Raw genomic sequence first — 14,106 nt, 5'->3', positions numbered from 1 at the left:
AAGAAAAACACCCTTCCCTGTTTGTTTCTCAGGGAAAGGTGGGTTGTTTTTTTTTTCGGATAACACTATTCCCTGACATGAGAATAACATACTACTTTAATATATATCCTGTCACAAGAATTACATTTTTCAAGCGAGTTATACCTACGCTTATCACTGATGAGTGTTGCTGCCTTTTGCAGTACTTCAGTCCTATTCGGAGCGCCTACAGACATCGCACACAATCCTGTAACTCCTGTTGCACCCCGAGACGAAAACCGCCCTTTCTGGGACGGCTTTCGACATAGCCCGTTTCCTTTGAAAAGGCGGGGGGGGGAGGGGCGGCATCTGTCACAAAATAACCCCCCGCCGCCCTACACGCATCCAAACACGCTTAACGCTGGTATTAACGAACATGGGGCACTTCAGGAAGGTTTTGCCGGTGGTACTGGCCACCTGGAAAACAGGGGGGAGGTGGGGGGGGGGGGTTACCTCATGGAAGCAGCGGCGCCGCCAGCTCGCGCGCGCCCAATTGGCCGCCTAACGGCCGCAACGGCCGCCGCGCGAGGGCGGCCACGTGCCGGGCCGCAGGAGGGGGAGGGAGGGAGGGGGCGCGGACGGCGCAGGCGCCGCACGAGAACACCCACGTGGGGCAGGGCGGAGAAGCGGCGCGGTGACGCCACAATCCCGCGACTGCTTCCCCCCCCCTACTCACCCAACGGTCGTAACGGCCGCAACGGCCGCTCGTCCGGCGGGCGGGCTCCCCGCCAGCCCCGGCGGGCGGCGCGGCGCGGCCGCCGATGCGGCGAGGGAGGGAAGGCGGGCTGAGGCGGGGCGGCGGGCAGGATGCACCAGAAGCTGCTGCGGAGCGCGCACTACATCGAGCTGGGCAGCTACCAGTACTGGCCCGTGCTGGTGCCCCGCGGCATCCGCCTCTACACCTACGAGCAGATCCCCGTCTTCCTCAAGGACAACCCCTACATCACGGACGGCTACCGCGCCTACCTGCCCTCCCGCCTCTGCCTCAAGAGGTGAGGCCACACCTTTCTCCTCTCCCCCGTCTCCCCCCCCCCCAAAAAAAAAACCGACCCCACGTCGTGCTGCACCGCCCGGCCGCGGCTCACCGCCCCCCACCCCCCTCCTCTTTCTCCTCTCGCAGCCTCTTCATCCTGTCCAACGAGACCGTCAACATCTGGAGCCACCTGCTCGGCTTCGTCCTCTTCTTCACGCTGGGCATCTACGACCTGACGGCGGTGCTGCCGGCGGCCGGCGCCTCCCGCGAGGACTTCGTCATCTGCTCCGTCTGCCTCTTCTGCTTCCAGGTGCGCCGCGGGGCAGCGCGGCGGCCGGGCTCGCAGGCAGAGGGGGGCTAAGGCGGGGGGGCGAGGGGTGTCCGGGGCCAGTGCTGCCGCGCCTGGCACGCCCAGCATCGATTGCTGCTGAAAAAGGGCATCAACAGGAAGGTGGATGTCGGCTACCGTATGATGCGATTCTTCCGTTGCACTAGGGCTCCTGCTGGACCCTTCGTGTTCCCATGTTTGGGGAAGGACGTGTAGCGGGGCGGTGTGGTGCGCCCACCTTGCTTTCATTTTGCAGGAGTTGTTCTCGGCCTTAGTTATCTCTACAAAAATCTCATCTTTCGATAACTTAAATGGCTGCCAGCAACTTCCTGCTGAAAGGAGCTGTCCTTCCCCTTTTTAATAGATACGTCTTGCATGGAAATATTTGTCACAGAAAGGTGTAGTCCCTTAAAAAATGCACGTTGTTCCAGACGTTCTCGCCCCTGCTCTGTAGGACACAAGAATCTCGCTCCTGCTCTAGAGAACTTAAGTCTGAAACAAGGCCTTAACTAATAGGTTATTGATAAAATAAATATAGGAAAGGAAGAGGCAGGATAGTGGTAATCCACTTTCTGTAGTAAAAATCACAGAAGAGATTAAATCTGTTGCATTTTCCTGTACTCATTAGATATTGCCTTGCTATCCAAGGCCTTAAATATTTTCATTCAGTTCTTAAAAAAAAAAAAAAAAAACACTTTGTACAAGACATCCTGGGAAACATAATCTTACTTCAGCAACAGACATAGGCAAGTTAGACAAGACTGTTTTACCTTTCTTTCTGTTGGCAATGGCAAGGATTTGTCCTAAGCACAGAAGGAAAATGACTTCTACCTGCTATGAGCAAGAGTATGTGTGTCTCAAAATAGATCTGTTTTCTCAGCAGCAAAGACTCAAATATACAAGTAAACAGACTACTAAAATATACAATCCCTAAAATAAGTGTGAAAGGCCAGCAGGAAGAGTTTTGCTAGAATGAAGAAAGCTGTCCATATTCCCTCAAGAACACAAAAAGCTTTTGTATAACTAAAAGCTGGTAAGACTAGGGAAGTACTTCTGTCTTGCTTTCCCTACTCCTACTGTGCGATGCAGGGTAACCCAAAACAAATATCTCGGGGGTGGGGGGGGAATTCTGATGCCAGCTCAGTAGCAAAAATGAGGAGCTTAGGAGGTTCATTTGTTCCGTGCTCCCTCGGTGGAACAACGCTGGTGCTGGGCGCTTGCGTTGGATTTAAGCATTGGTTTCTACTGATGGTAGTGTGGCCACGCTGCGTTCATCAACCTACTGTACTTGAGCAGACATAGCTTCTGCACGGCAGTGCTCCATAGTTGCTGGCTCTTCTTCTCAGCCTCGAGGCCTTGGCCTCACTAGCCTAGTTTTCTTAGCTGTGCAACATGCGGTTGCACTAAGTCAGGCAAAGTTTTCTCTTTCTCCTTCAGTCTGCTAGAGAAGCTTACCTTAGTTTCAGTTGATTACTGACAGGAATCATAATTGTGTGACACCAAGTAACACCGCAAAACATGTAACAAGTTAATTTTGTGCTGAACGCTTTAGAGTCCGAGCTTGCTATAATCCCTCTCAGTTTTCAGGAAAAACTAATGCATCTTTGTTTGAACATTTGTGTAGGTGTGTATGCTTTGCTCAGTAGGATATCACCTTTTTTGTTGTCATCGCTCAGAGAAAACCAGCCGGCGATGGATGGCATTAGATTATGCAGGAATTTCCATTGGTATCCTGGGCTGCTATGTATCAGGCGTGTTTTATGCCTTTTATTGCAATAACGTAAGTTTAAAGTACTCGTTCATATGACATTTAGTACCTGTGCTTTCATTGTCATGGTTTACATGCCTTAGGAAAGGGGTTCATTGCATAGCGTGCAAGTAGTACGTTAGTCGGGAGACAGGCAGTGGGAACAAATAGTTTCATTCAGATGCTAGCATAACCACGCTTGCTGAAGTGATGGGCCAATTTAGGCTTTCATTTTTAAGCTGTCAATCACACAAGCCTCAAGAAAACTTACAAATTTATATGAAGTCAGTGTAAACTGTATGGGTTTACCTTTGTCAAATGCATGAGGCTGATTATGGGATGTGTCCCCTTCAGAAGTACTTCAAACATCATTTCCTACAAAGTAGCTTACGTGGGGTTGAAACAAGCTTATTTCCAGTTCACCTAATAGAGGACAACTAAAAATAGTTTCCCTCAGTCTGAACATTTATCCATGTTTTTTAACTTGGCAGCTTCCTGAGAGGCAGCGTAGCCTATCTGAAGTAGAAATCTGGTAGTTGAACTACACAGCTTAGGCAGAGATGTATTAAAAATGCATTTGAATTAAGGCAGTGCTCAAAATAAATGGTTTTTAAACAGAAAGTGTACCTGAACAATAGGGTTCGCTTCCCCTGTCAGTTGATTAATAGGAGTCCATTCATTCAACCCCTCTCATTTGTGCTCACAGAAACGTCAGAGAAACTGAAAAATCACTGCGTTTAGTAACCTGAACTTGCTGCTAAGAGCTTACCTTTACACGTGATGAGAGAAAACCTATGAATTTGCTTTCGTTTCTTTTTTCCGCAGTACTGGCGTCAGGTATATTTAATCACTGTGCTGGCAATGATCTTGGCAGTATTTTTTGCTCAGATTCATCCCAGTTACCTTACGCAACAGTGGCACAGGCTGCGCTCCGTCATCTTTTGCTCAGTGTCTGGATATGGAATTATTCCTACAGTCCACTGGGTTTGGCTCAATGGAGGGATTGGTGCGTCTATTGTACAGGTAAAACAAAAACCCACACACAGAGCAAATAAGATTCCCTTTTGTTTTCACCTGCTATCTTTCCTGAGCGCTCTCATTTTCCCTTTCACCCTTTTAGAAGTGAGAGGGGAAATAATGGTAGTTAAGAAATTCTTTAAGCAGAGGATTTGGATGGTCTTATGTAAATGCAAGCGCTCACATTTATTGAGAATCAGTGAACAGTTGAATAGATTAAAACTGTTTGACTGATTTATAAAGGAAAAGAAGTAGTAAAACCAGGTACAAATGTGACTCTCTCTCTCTCTCTCTCTATATATACACCAACACACACACACAAATATGTGTACACGCACACGTGCGTGCGACTGTGGGGCAGAGCAGCCTGCTTAGGCTGACCACACCCTAGCTCGCCCCAGCTGGGGAGCAAGAAGCAGTTTGTCTGGCTGCAAATCTGCCCTGGGCTGTCCGCCTCCACGCTCTCAGAGAAGAGAGGGGAGTCAGAAGACTGTGATGAAATGATAATTTGCTCCCTCTTTTGTTCCCAGGGCTTGCAGCAAAAATCAGTATTTGCATACGCAGCACTCTGCCTTTTATACAACCCTCACTTAACGTCACTGTGAAGTTGCCGGACTATTTTCCTGTTGCTATACCACTTAGAATTCTGGCTCAAGGTTACTCAGCTCTGAAAAACAGGAAGAGCAGCAGAGCTAAAGAGGGTGAAGTTGTGCCTCAAGATGAAAAACACAGATCAATGTAATTACCCAGGGACCTAATTATGCCAAAAACCACCTTTACTTTCCCTAGTAGGTGCTAACTGTGCAAGTTCTTGGACTGGCACTTCATGAGAGCTGTCCTCTAGGATGATGACTTAGCGTGATCGAGAGCTCCTGCTGGAGGAGAACACTTAGGAGTACATGTAATCTTTAGACAAGGCGTTAACGCTAGGCTTGTAAAAACCAGATGAGCAGCCTTCTTCCAGTTTAGTTTGTCCTCATGTAGCAGAAGGGTAGACGCACTACTTGCTGTGTTCCTGTACTTGTGAAAACTACTCTGTTTTTGGCAACAAAACTCCCGGCTAAGGGAAACAAACAAGCAACTCATACTAATAGATTGCTTTCCAGTCACCAGCTTGATGACTTAATCTGGCACATAATATAAAACGTGGTCATGAATTTTAGCAGCTGGGAAACCTTGACTGCATGACCTATTTTAGCAGTGTTTGCTCCTCTCCAACCTCTCCAGTCATCACTGTGATTCAAACTACTAAATGAGCTTTTGAGATGAAGTTCTCCTCCTCACTTAGCCTGGCCTTTTTGCATGATATCAACAATCAGATTCTATTCCATCGATAACACAGGTAGTGAAGTAAGATTCAGTTTTGTCATGCCTTTTTTTGTAGACTGAGAATGTTTTTTTTCATTCATTTTTTTACCTTGTAACGTAACAGGAAAGCTTCATTTTCTTTTGCAGGAGTTTGCTCCACGTGTGGTTGTCATGTACTTCATTGCTGCAGTAGCTTTTCTCTTCTATATTTCCAAAGTTCCAGAACGATACTTCCCAGGTATGAAATTCTCTTCAAGGTGTTCTTTCCTGCAGTTAAGCTTCCTGCAGTGTCACAAACCTTGCTGCGAGTCCTGAACTTACAATGAGGTCGCAGGTTGAGTATGTTATACATTAAACATTCTTGTATAGGGTAAAACGTTGTGCGTAGTTGAATCAAAAAAGTTAGACATAACTTCTGATAAAGTTTGTGAAAAAACTTAAGCTGAGTGTGGAGCTGAGCAGAGTGAGAGCTAATTACATTGAGAGAGTTATTGCTGTATTTAACAACTTCACTCCTTTTCCTTTTCCTTCCCAACAGGACAGTTGAACTACCTCGGATCTAGTCACCAAGTATGGCATATCCTTGCAGTAGTGATGTTGTATTGGTGGCATCAATCTACAGTTTATATCATGCAATACAGACACAGCAAGCCCTGTCCTGAGTATAGCATGGATGTGTGACTGAAGGTAGAGCAGTTTTCATATTCGTGGGAAGGTGAAGTTCTACCACGTATAGGATTAAATGATCGTGGTTTTAAACATGTTGCGTGTTACAGTTAACCTTCCTCATCTTTTTAGCGCCTCCAAAGAAAATGCTGACTGGCATACTGCTTCTGCGTAAATGAAGTAGTCAGCTCGATACCAAGTCCTCCACTAATGTATACTGCTGTGTTGCATGAGGCTCCAAAAACCTGCAGCAGTCATGGGCCAAGTTTCAGAACAGGCTGGACGGATGTCTTCTGGGTCCCTTACAGCTCCATTGCATGATTTTAAGTCTGTAACAATCACCAGTTTTTTCTTCCTGCAAAGCCTTAACCTAAGGTTTTTGCCGGTTTTTCAGCTTATTAGGCATTTATCTGAGTTTTCTGGGAAATCAAGGAAGAGGTGATTTTTTTTTTTTTTTTCCTGTGGATATTAAGTGACAAAACCTGTCTCTCCCCTGTCTTTTAGAGGCATCTCACTGCGATGAAATTTCTAATTATGAGGATCTGGACCTCGCCTAAATGCTGAACTATGAAGTTAAGCACTGAGGCGGTTCCTCTCCAGCTTCATGACTGTTTCCCCACTTGCTGGGATGTACGTTACCAGGAGTTTTGAAGAAAACAACGATGCCCAGGTCTGAGATTAAGTTCCTTCTAAATCATTTCCTTTTCTGCAGTGAAGTACAAAACCGCTCTTCCCAGAGCGGGTGATGAAAAGGTGGGCCACATAAGAAAGCGTATGGATCACTGTATTCCTTTCCTGATGGTAAGCATGAACAACAGAAGTAAGTGCTCTTGATGAGCTAACAGACCTTGTACCAGTTCAGCGATTTGCAGGTTTTGGTTCAAGTGAAAAACGAAGGGAAAAACGAAGCTCCTAACAGCATTCTTTTAGAACCATGATCAACTGTTGGACCTGGTCTTGGCTCTAAATCACGTTGATAGTGTGCTGCATCTTCCAGAGTCATTGTCTGAGTGATGTGCTTATGCTTTAACATCAGTACAGTAGTGTATAAAATGGAATTCAGTGGAGTCTTGGACTTTTCTAGAAAAGCTTTTTTTCCTTGTTCTTGGAAGATGACAGCAGATGTCATCCACCATAGCTTGCTTGATTATAAATCTTCATAACAGCTCCCCCAATACGGACCGTGCCATTACTTCAGCAGTTTTTTCAAACACCTAGATCCCTTAGGTGCCTGTAAAAGTACTATTCTGAAATATTCTGAGGGTAGCAGTGTTCAAGTTCTGTGCGCTCTTACAATCAGCAGGCAGTTGCAAAGAAATATTTTGAAGAGTTTCTTTTTTTCTCTTACAGATATAAATAATACACCTTATTTGAGTAGTGATACTGCTGTGGATTCAAATCACTAAACTGGGCCTTCTATTACATGGTATATTATGCCGTACTTCCAGCACTTGCTTACTGGAAAAAGACTTATTGCCATAAGTTTTTCCACAGTAAAAAATAATTGCCTTGGGTTTTATGATCTGTAGTTAAACCATGCTTTGTAATAGGAACGCTAGGGAGACTTGAAACATGCAGGTTTTTAGATAGCTGTGACTCAGCATGATTTAGCTTGATGGCCGCCGGTTTTCCAAACTGGATTGGAAGTCTTCAGATTTCTTGATTAGAATCAACACTTTTAAGTGGCTTGTGTACAACAGCTGCTTGCATTTACAGTTCGGTTGAGCAGTGGTAGCAAATGCTGCTGCATAGCATGATCGAGTGTCAGTCAGCATTAGTCTGTCATTTTTCCTCTGCATGCATCACGCTGCTGTCCATTCTTAAGCCAAAACGGTTACGATCTGGGACCAGAACAGTTTAAAGACGCAACTGGATCAGCATGAATACTGTCAGAAAGCAGGTGAACCTGTTACTGTTTCTGCTACAGCTACAGGCAGAAACGTTCTGTTCTGGCATTATCATAAGATGGTATAGCTGACTTCACTAGAAGTCCACATGGACTCTGCAATGTGGCCTTTGGAAACGTACAAACATCTTCTTTCTTACTGTGTGATAAGCTGACAACAGTCAGCCTAAAACAAACTGATGGTAGCATTTTGCGATTTTGAAACAAGCTGTCTTACGACACAAGGCCAAGGAAGAGATGACATAGCCTAGCTTTGGGCTAGGAAAACCTTAGGCAACAATACTAAAAGCTGCATAACACACAAGAAAACCTGTCAGCCTTGTCTCTCCTCTGATGTTGCCTTTTCCTCTCAGAGGGGATGTCTTCCCTGAATGGCTTTTAGCTAACCAATAGTGACAGCATCGCACATTTCTCCCTTCAGTACTTGCCTGCGAGCCCTGCCAGTGCAGCAGGACCATCACAGCATCTTTCAGGGGGAAGGGACTGCAGTGGGCCACTAGTCCAGCCTCCTGCTCAGCTGCTCCAGCACCAAGTTCAGCTGGGGTAGCGCGGGGCTCGCTCCAGTCGGACCTTGGAAAACTTCTGAGAAAGGAGACGGCACAGCCTCTTCAGGCCCCGTGGTAGCGAGCCCTTCTCCTCGCACGTAGTCAGTACTGCACCTGCTTCAGCTTGCACCCACAGACTTAATCCTCTGGCCATGCCTCTCCATGCAGAGCAGGCTGCTATTAGGTCCTCCTAAGCTGCCCCCACCTCCCTGTCATGGCTAAAGAGGCCCAGCTCCCTCAGCCTTTTCTTGTAGGGCATGTGCTCTGGCCCTCTTGGTGGCTGTATGACCCGAGAGATGATGTCGAGAGAATAGCAATAGGAACTGAACAGTAAAGCATGTCAACATTCATCTGAGATGGAAAATTTAGGGCACTAACTCCTGTACTGGTAGGCTGGCATTTGTTAAGAGAGGATAGTGTTAATGGGAGATGAAGTTCATCAGCACAGTGTTTTTCTCAACTCCAAAAACACTTCATGGCAAGAACTGACTTGGTATTTAGAATTTAACTCCCAGGCCTTTGAGCTTTTCCCTGTGAACACTGAACTTTTTTTTTTTTTTTTTTTTTTAAACTTGACAGCCAAGCAAGTTTCACGTGCACTAATGACTACTACTGAAGCCTAACAAGGAACCTGCAAGTAAAAAAGCCTGTTTCCAGTGTTATGTGAACAACAATATTTGAACAATGTGTGATTGTGTCTTGAGAGTATATTGATTTTATAGTTTGCTAGGATTTTGTGTAAACTCTAACTACTGTAGCAGTTTTCATTGGATAAGGAAACTGATTGACGAGTTGTACATTTTTATTACTCTGATAAATTTTATCAAGCTGCATGACACTGATTTATGTAAATATTGAACCTGTAAATAAATTTCTGTTCATTGGATGTGAACTTGGGGTAACATCCTTCTTGTTTTCAATACTATGCTCAAGTGCTTCATGTTAGTGAAGTGAAATATGTGACCTGCTCAGCCACAGAACCACTGGCAACTCCCCAGACTTTGCAATACGTAAGGAGACTGTTTCTTCAATTACCAAGACCACAGCCTGGTTGGGCATGGCAGCTGTTCTAATTGCACTATTCTGTTGCTCCTTATTTCATGACCCATATTTGGAAAGAGCATGTTCAGGGTCTGTTAGACATGTGCATCTACTGATTAACTCAATTTCATTACTGTTTTTTGATCTAGATAGTTTCCAAGAAAATAGCGTCTTGTTTGTACCCTAAGAGCTCAGGCCGTTCCTGTTGTTTTATGCTTAAGCATAGAAGAAAGGTCCATGTGCTCCACGTCAAGTGAAAACATAGTACTCTTCCCATCTCAACTTGCTAAGTGCAATTTGATTGCATCCTAAAACCAGTGCTGAGAAGTCAACATATGTGCCAGCATTTGGACAGCACAACTCCCCCAAAACCCCACAGCTAGAACATTTTTGTAACTGCTTCTGTTACTGCACAGGTTGAAAACAAACCAACCCACTATTAGAGCTGGAATGGGCAGAAAAGCAATTATCTTACATATGTCCTGCCGCTCTAAATACACATGACACGCAGCTACACACAGTGGCAACAGCCAGCAGAAATCAGTTTGCACCCTTTGCTTCACGGCAAGCACACATTCTCACACTTTTGAGTGCACGGCTCGTGCTCACAGAAGATTACACCAGTAACGCTCAGCATTCCTGCAAGACAGCTTCCTCAAACTCTCCCAAGCCTGTAAAGTGAGGCAGCTGTGCATACAGAACACCTTAGCTGCCAATGTGAAACTAGCTGTTTAAAAGGGAGAACTTAACAGCCACCTTAGTTTACTTTTGCTCAAGCTGTGTCAAGCACAGCCTCCAATTAAACTACATTGCTTTGTGGATCTGTTTGTTACCAAGTTAGACCGAAATGGGCAATAAACAGAAGACAAAACAACTAGGATGTTAGCTACTGTTTAATAACTAGGTCCCACTGCCACTACTGATGTTTGTCATAGTTTTTGTTCTTAGGCTTACTTAAGAGTAAAATCAGTCCAAGCAGCCTCAAAAGAAAAAAAAAAAAAAAAGAAAAAAACTAATCCCAAAAACTAAAAACAAACTATGTCTACAGGCTTAGGTGCAGAACTCGGTCCATGGAGTTAGCGTTGCCAACTCTACTTAAAATTTTGGCTATTGAAAAAGGACAAAGCTTCAGTTAGCTTCTGGTTGTGTTTTCTTTTTCAAGAGGAAAAAATAACCTTTTCCCCAGCCCCCCAAAAAAACCCCAGCAACCCACCTTCAGAACTTGTCTGCTGGAAGGCTTTAAGGAGGAATATTGAATCCAAGGAATTAAGAAGAATACACAGTCAATAGCATTTTAACCACTTGAACAAAGATGATGATTGGACAGCAAATATAAGCATCTGAAAACAAAAAAAAAAAAAAGCAGGGAAAGGAATCTACAGCCACAGAAAGCAGCAAGCAGAAAAAGCATTGCTTACAGTGAAGAAATTATAGCCTCAGTGTGAACACTAAATAATGCAATGCTTAAGATCTGCAAAGTCACTGTATCATGTTTGTTTATTTAACAACTGCAGGTATTTTATGACTTACATCAATTTCACATAAAAGTTAAAAGTTCTCTGTTTAGTGGTACACAAATAAGCTTTAGAAACTTGAAGTCTAACAAGACATGGAAGTGTAGTTCAGGAAAGTGCACTTAAGAGCTGTATGCCAGCAATTTTAAAATAGTTTTTATGCTTTTTAGTATTAAGTGATGACTCAGTCACAAACTTTGCTATACACGCAACTTGCTTGACTTTTCTTTCGAAAGAAGCACAGTAAAAATGTAACCGAGCAGCCACCCTTTGCACTTCTCCCTCTTGCTCCTTTCGCAGCTCTCTTTCATATTCATTCTTTCAGTCATATAAAAATGATTGTGGCTGCAATGTTACTGAAAGCACAGCAACTCCAAGAGATACATGATGTGTGCGAGCATGTGTATATTTTATATATAGCTTTTATATATAAAAGTACACCATATAGTATAAAAATCTCCAGATAAACTCTTTTTCTCACAGTAGTAAATATATCAATTTATTTTCACAGTAGATAATTTGCTTTACTAATTGGGACACCCAGAGTGATTAAAAGGCATTTCCTTGAAAGCTGGTATTCGGGGGGCCCACATTACATAGGTCAGCAAAAGAAAGTGTGCACATCTCAAGGCTCTTATTTTGAGAATTTGCAGAGAAGGACGACTTCTTTCTTTTCATGACTTCAACCATTAAGGGCTTCTTAGTACCTTCTGACAGAATCTCTTAAGCAGCTGATTCTGAAAGGTCTGTGGTTCTGTCTTAACATATGAAAAGAAAAGCTCTGAATCAACGGATATTTTCTGTTGGAAGGGAAATGTCAGTTCCTTACCTTGCCATCGTTCTCTTCACAGGCAGTATGGTACACCTCTAACGCAACATCTTTCCAGTATTTCAGTTAAGGTGGAAAGTGCACGCGCATACACACTGAATACAGGCAAAAGGACATCACATTCCCCAGCAGTACATTTTGTCTCTGTTGAATAGAGACAAGACCCAAGCTGCAAACCAAATCTACCACGCAAAGTCAACTTAGTGAGGCATGCTAATCTCTCTTCCATCACAAAAACAGGATAAAAATAATTCTAACTCTTAAACTAAAAAGTTACATTTATGCAGAAACCTGTTTCATAACAAGAATACACAGGGCAATGTTTATTAAGGCCATCATCAGCAAGCAAGTATCATTTGCTATAACTAAAAAGCAGCCAGAGGCATCATGCCAGTTCTCTGCTAACTTGGCTCTACGGTTTGCTTTTATTTCTTCTATTGGTTGTTGCGTATGACCTAACCTCACTTGTACTGCAGTAAAGCCACTGAAGAACCCCCTGCCAAAAAACTACACACAAGGAAAACCTCTAATGTTCCTTAGTCTGAAGTCTCAGGGTAAAAAAAAAAAAAAAAACAACCTCCCTTCCTCCCCCCCCCCCCCCCCCGAACAAAAAAATCCCATATGCAATGACAATGATGTCATTCCTTCTATTCTTAATTTACCTGAATATTTAGGACCAGGGTAAGTCTTAGTCCTAAACCACTGTTGATGCACAGCCTTACCTCAGGGTCAAACAGCAAACCTCCTCTCCTTTCACGCAGCAGAGTCGAGACCCACTCCCCGTACATGCTGTTAAACCCACACCTCCCACACTAAATGGCTGCACAAACCCTTTAGTCCCTTCTGCTCCAGGGAAAGGAACGGCTGCATGGCTTCAGCGAAGGTCTGCCAGCCACCTTTAAGAGGCTGGGACAATGGCTGTTTTAGTCTCGTTTTGTTTCCACTCAAGTGCCCCACTTTTCCACAATATTCTGTTCCAACAACTCATTAGGCAGGTCAGTAAAATTTCAGAAGGAAACTGTATGAAGGCAGCTAATAAGCACACATAGAAAAATATAAATCACAGTTAACCTGAGTATCAGAAAATGCTACAAACTTGGCGTGCACTTCTTACAGCCTTTGGCACAAAAACCAGGTGAGAACAGTAGTAATAAAGCCTAAGAAACTCATGTGCAAATAGAGTTGAAATATTTCTACTCACATACTCTCAAAAGCTTAACTTCTAACCCTGATAAAGGCAAACTTAACCAAGTAGAGCGCTAGTATTTCAATTTCACCTTGTCCAAACAAAAGAAAAAAAACATATATATATATATATAAAGGTAATGAGGGTGCACAGCTATGTATGTATGTGCTACTTTCAGAATCTAGGATTAGGAGAAAGAAACTCAAAATGTATCTGAGGCAGCATTGTTTCAAACCAACGGGATAAAACCACCAAAGGAGAAAGTTTTTTTTTTTTTTTTTTAAAACACATTTAACATGTGTTTCTGTAAATATTTAAGGAATCCACCTCCCCTACCCCCAGCACATCTCTGGGTGACTGTGTAGCCAGGTAAGCATTTTTTTAATGTAGACTTGGAAACCCTAAAAATTACACTTTACCTAAGGAAGAAGGTAGGAAGGAGAAAGGGATAAACCACAGACACTTACTGTCTCCATATATAAACTTTCACTTATCCGTTCATCAGCATTCAGGAGAGCAGGGTATCAAGGTGGGATAAGCAGAGGAACTAGTTCCTTCCACCTCCTCCACAGGATTGCCATTGAAAAAATGTAGACCAATTGGACTGTTGTGACTCACGCTCACTCTACGGTAGGTATAAATGGCTTGACCCGAGTTGCGAGGCAAGGGAGAAGCCGGCCCACCGATAGGTAGCGCGTGCTTTTATAACCGAGTAACTAAATCTTGTTTCAGCAAGTCTCATTACATCATTTTCCCATCATCTATCTACTGGCACTGCACACTCCCAAGTTTTTAGCCGTGTCTCACACACCTAATGTCTCGGAGGTACTTTGCAGCAGGAGAAGAGTCCTGCCTGTAAGGCTTCGCGGTGTGAATCGCAGTTTAATGGTACAGGAGCAATCAGCATCTGCAAGCCACCTACTGCTTACCGCTTCTGTTCTGAAACAGATCCGTTTTCAGAGGGAAGTTTCTTCAAAGCTCAGTGCATTTAGCAAAACTTTCTTATAAAACAGACTTACGTACAATAA

At 43.9% G+C, this 14,106-nt stretch overlaps 1 protein-coding gene across 1 annotated transcript; it reads left to right on the top strand.

Annotated features, from left to right (window-relative positions):
* Positions 1-718: 718 nt before the first annotated feature.
* On the top strand, positions 719-9,400 carry PAQR3 (progestin and adipoQ receptor family member 3). The gene is made up of 7 exons (XM_068941321.1): positions 719-1,010; positions 1,139-1,301; positions 2,944-3,099; positions 3,892-4,089; positions 5,539-5,629; positions 5,930-6,078; positions 6,562-9,400. The coding sequence occupies exons 1-6, from the start codon at positions 826-828 to the stop codon at positions 6,070-6,072; spliced, it is 936 nt and encodes a 311-aa protein (XP_068797422.1). The 5' UTR covers positions 719-825; the 3' UTR covers positions 6,073-6,078; positions 6,562-9,400.
* The last annotated feature ends 4,706 nt before the right edge of the window (positions 9,401-14,106 follow it).

The sequence above is a fragment of the Struthio camelus genome, chromosome 4 (assembly GCF_040807025.1).
Source record: "Struthio camelus isolate bStrCam1 chromosome 4, bStrCam1.hap1, whole genome shotgun sequence".
Lineage (NCBI taxonomy): Eukaryota > Metazoa > Chordata > Aves > Struthioniformes > Struthionidae > Struthio > Struthio camelus.
The sequence above is the reverse complement of the archived record's forward strand: the minus strand, read 5'-3'. Positions and strand labels throughout refer to the sequence as shown.

What these genes read in the sequence shown, in the direction of transcription:
- PAQR3 (XM_068941321.1), top strand. Translation starts at nt 826, where the DNA reads ATGCACCAGAAGCTGCTGCGGAGCGCGCACTACATCGAGCTGGGCAGC. An exon ending in TCCCGCCTCTGCCTCAAGAG is followed by an intron (nt 1,011 to 1,138) that starts GTGAGGCCACAC and finishes CTCCTCTCGCAG; the next exon opens with CCTCTTCATCCTGTCCAACG. An exon ending in TTGGTGCGTCTATTGTACAG is followed by an intron (nt 4,090 to 5,538) that starts GTAAAACAAAAA and finishes TTTCTTTTGCAG; the next exon opens with GAGTTTGCTCCACGTGTGGT.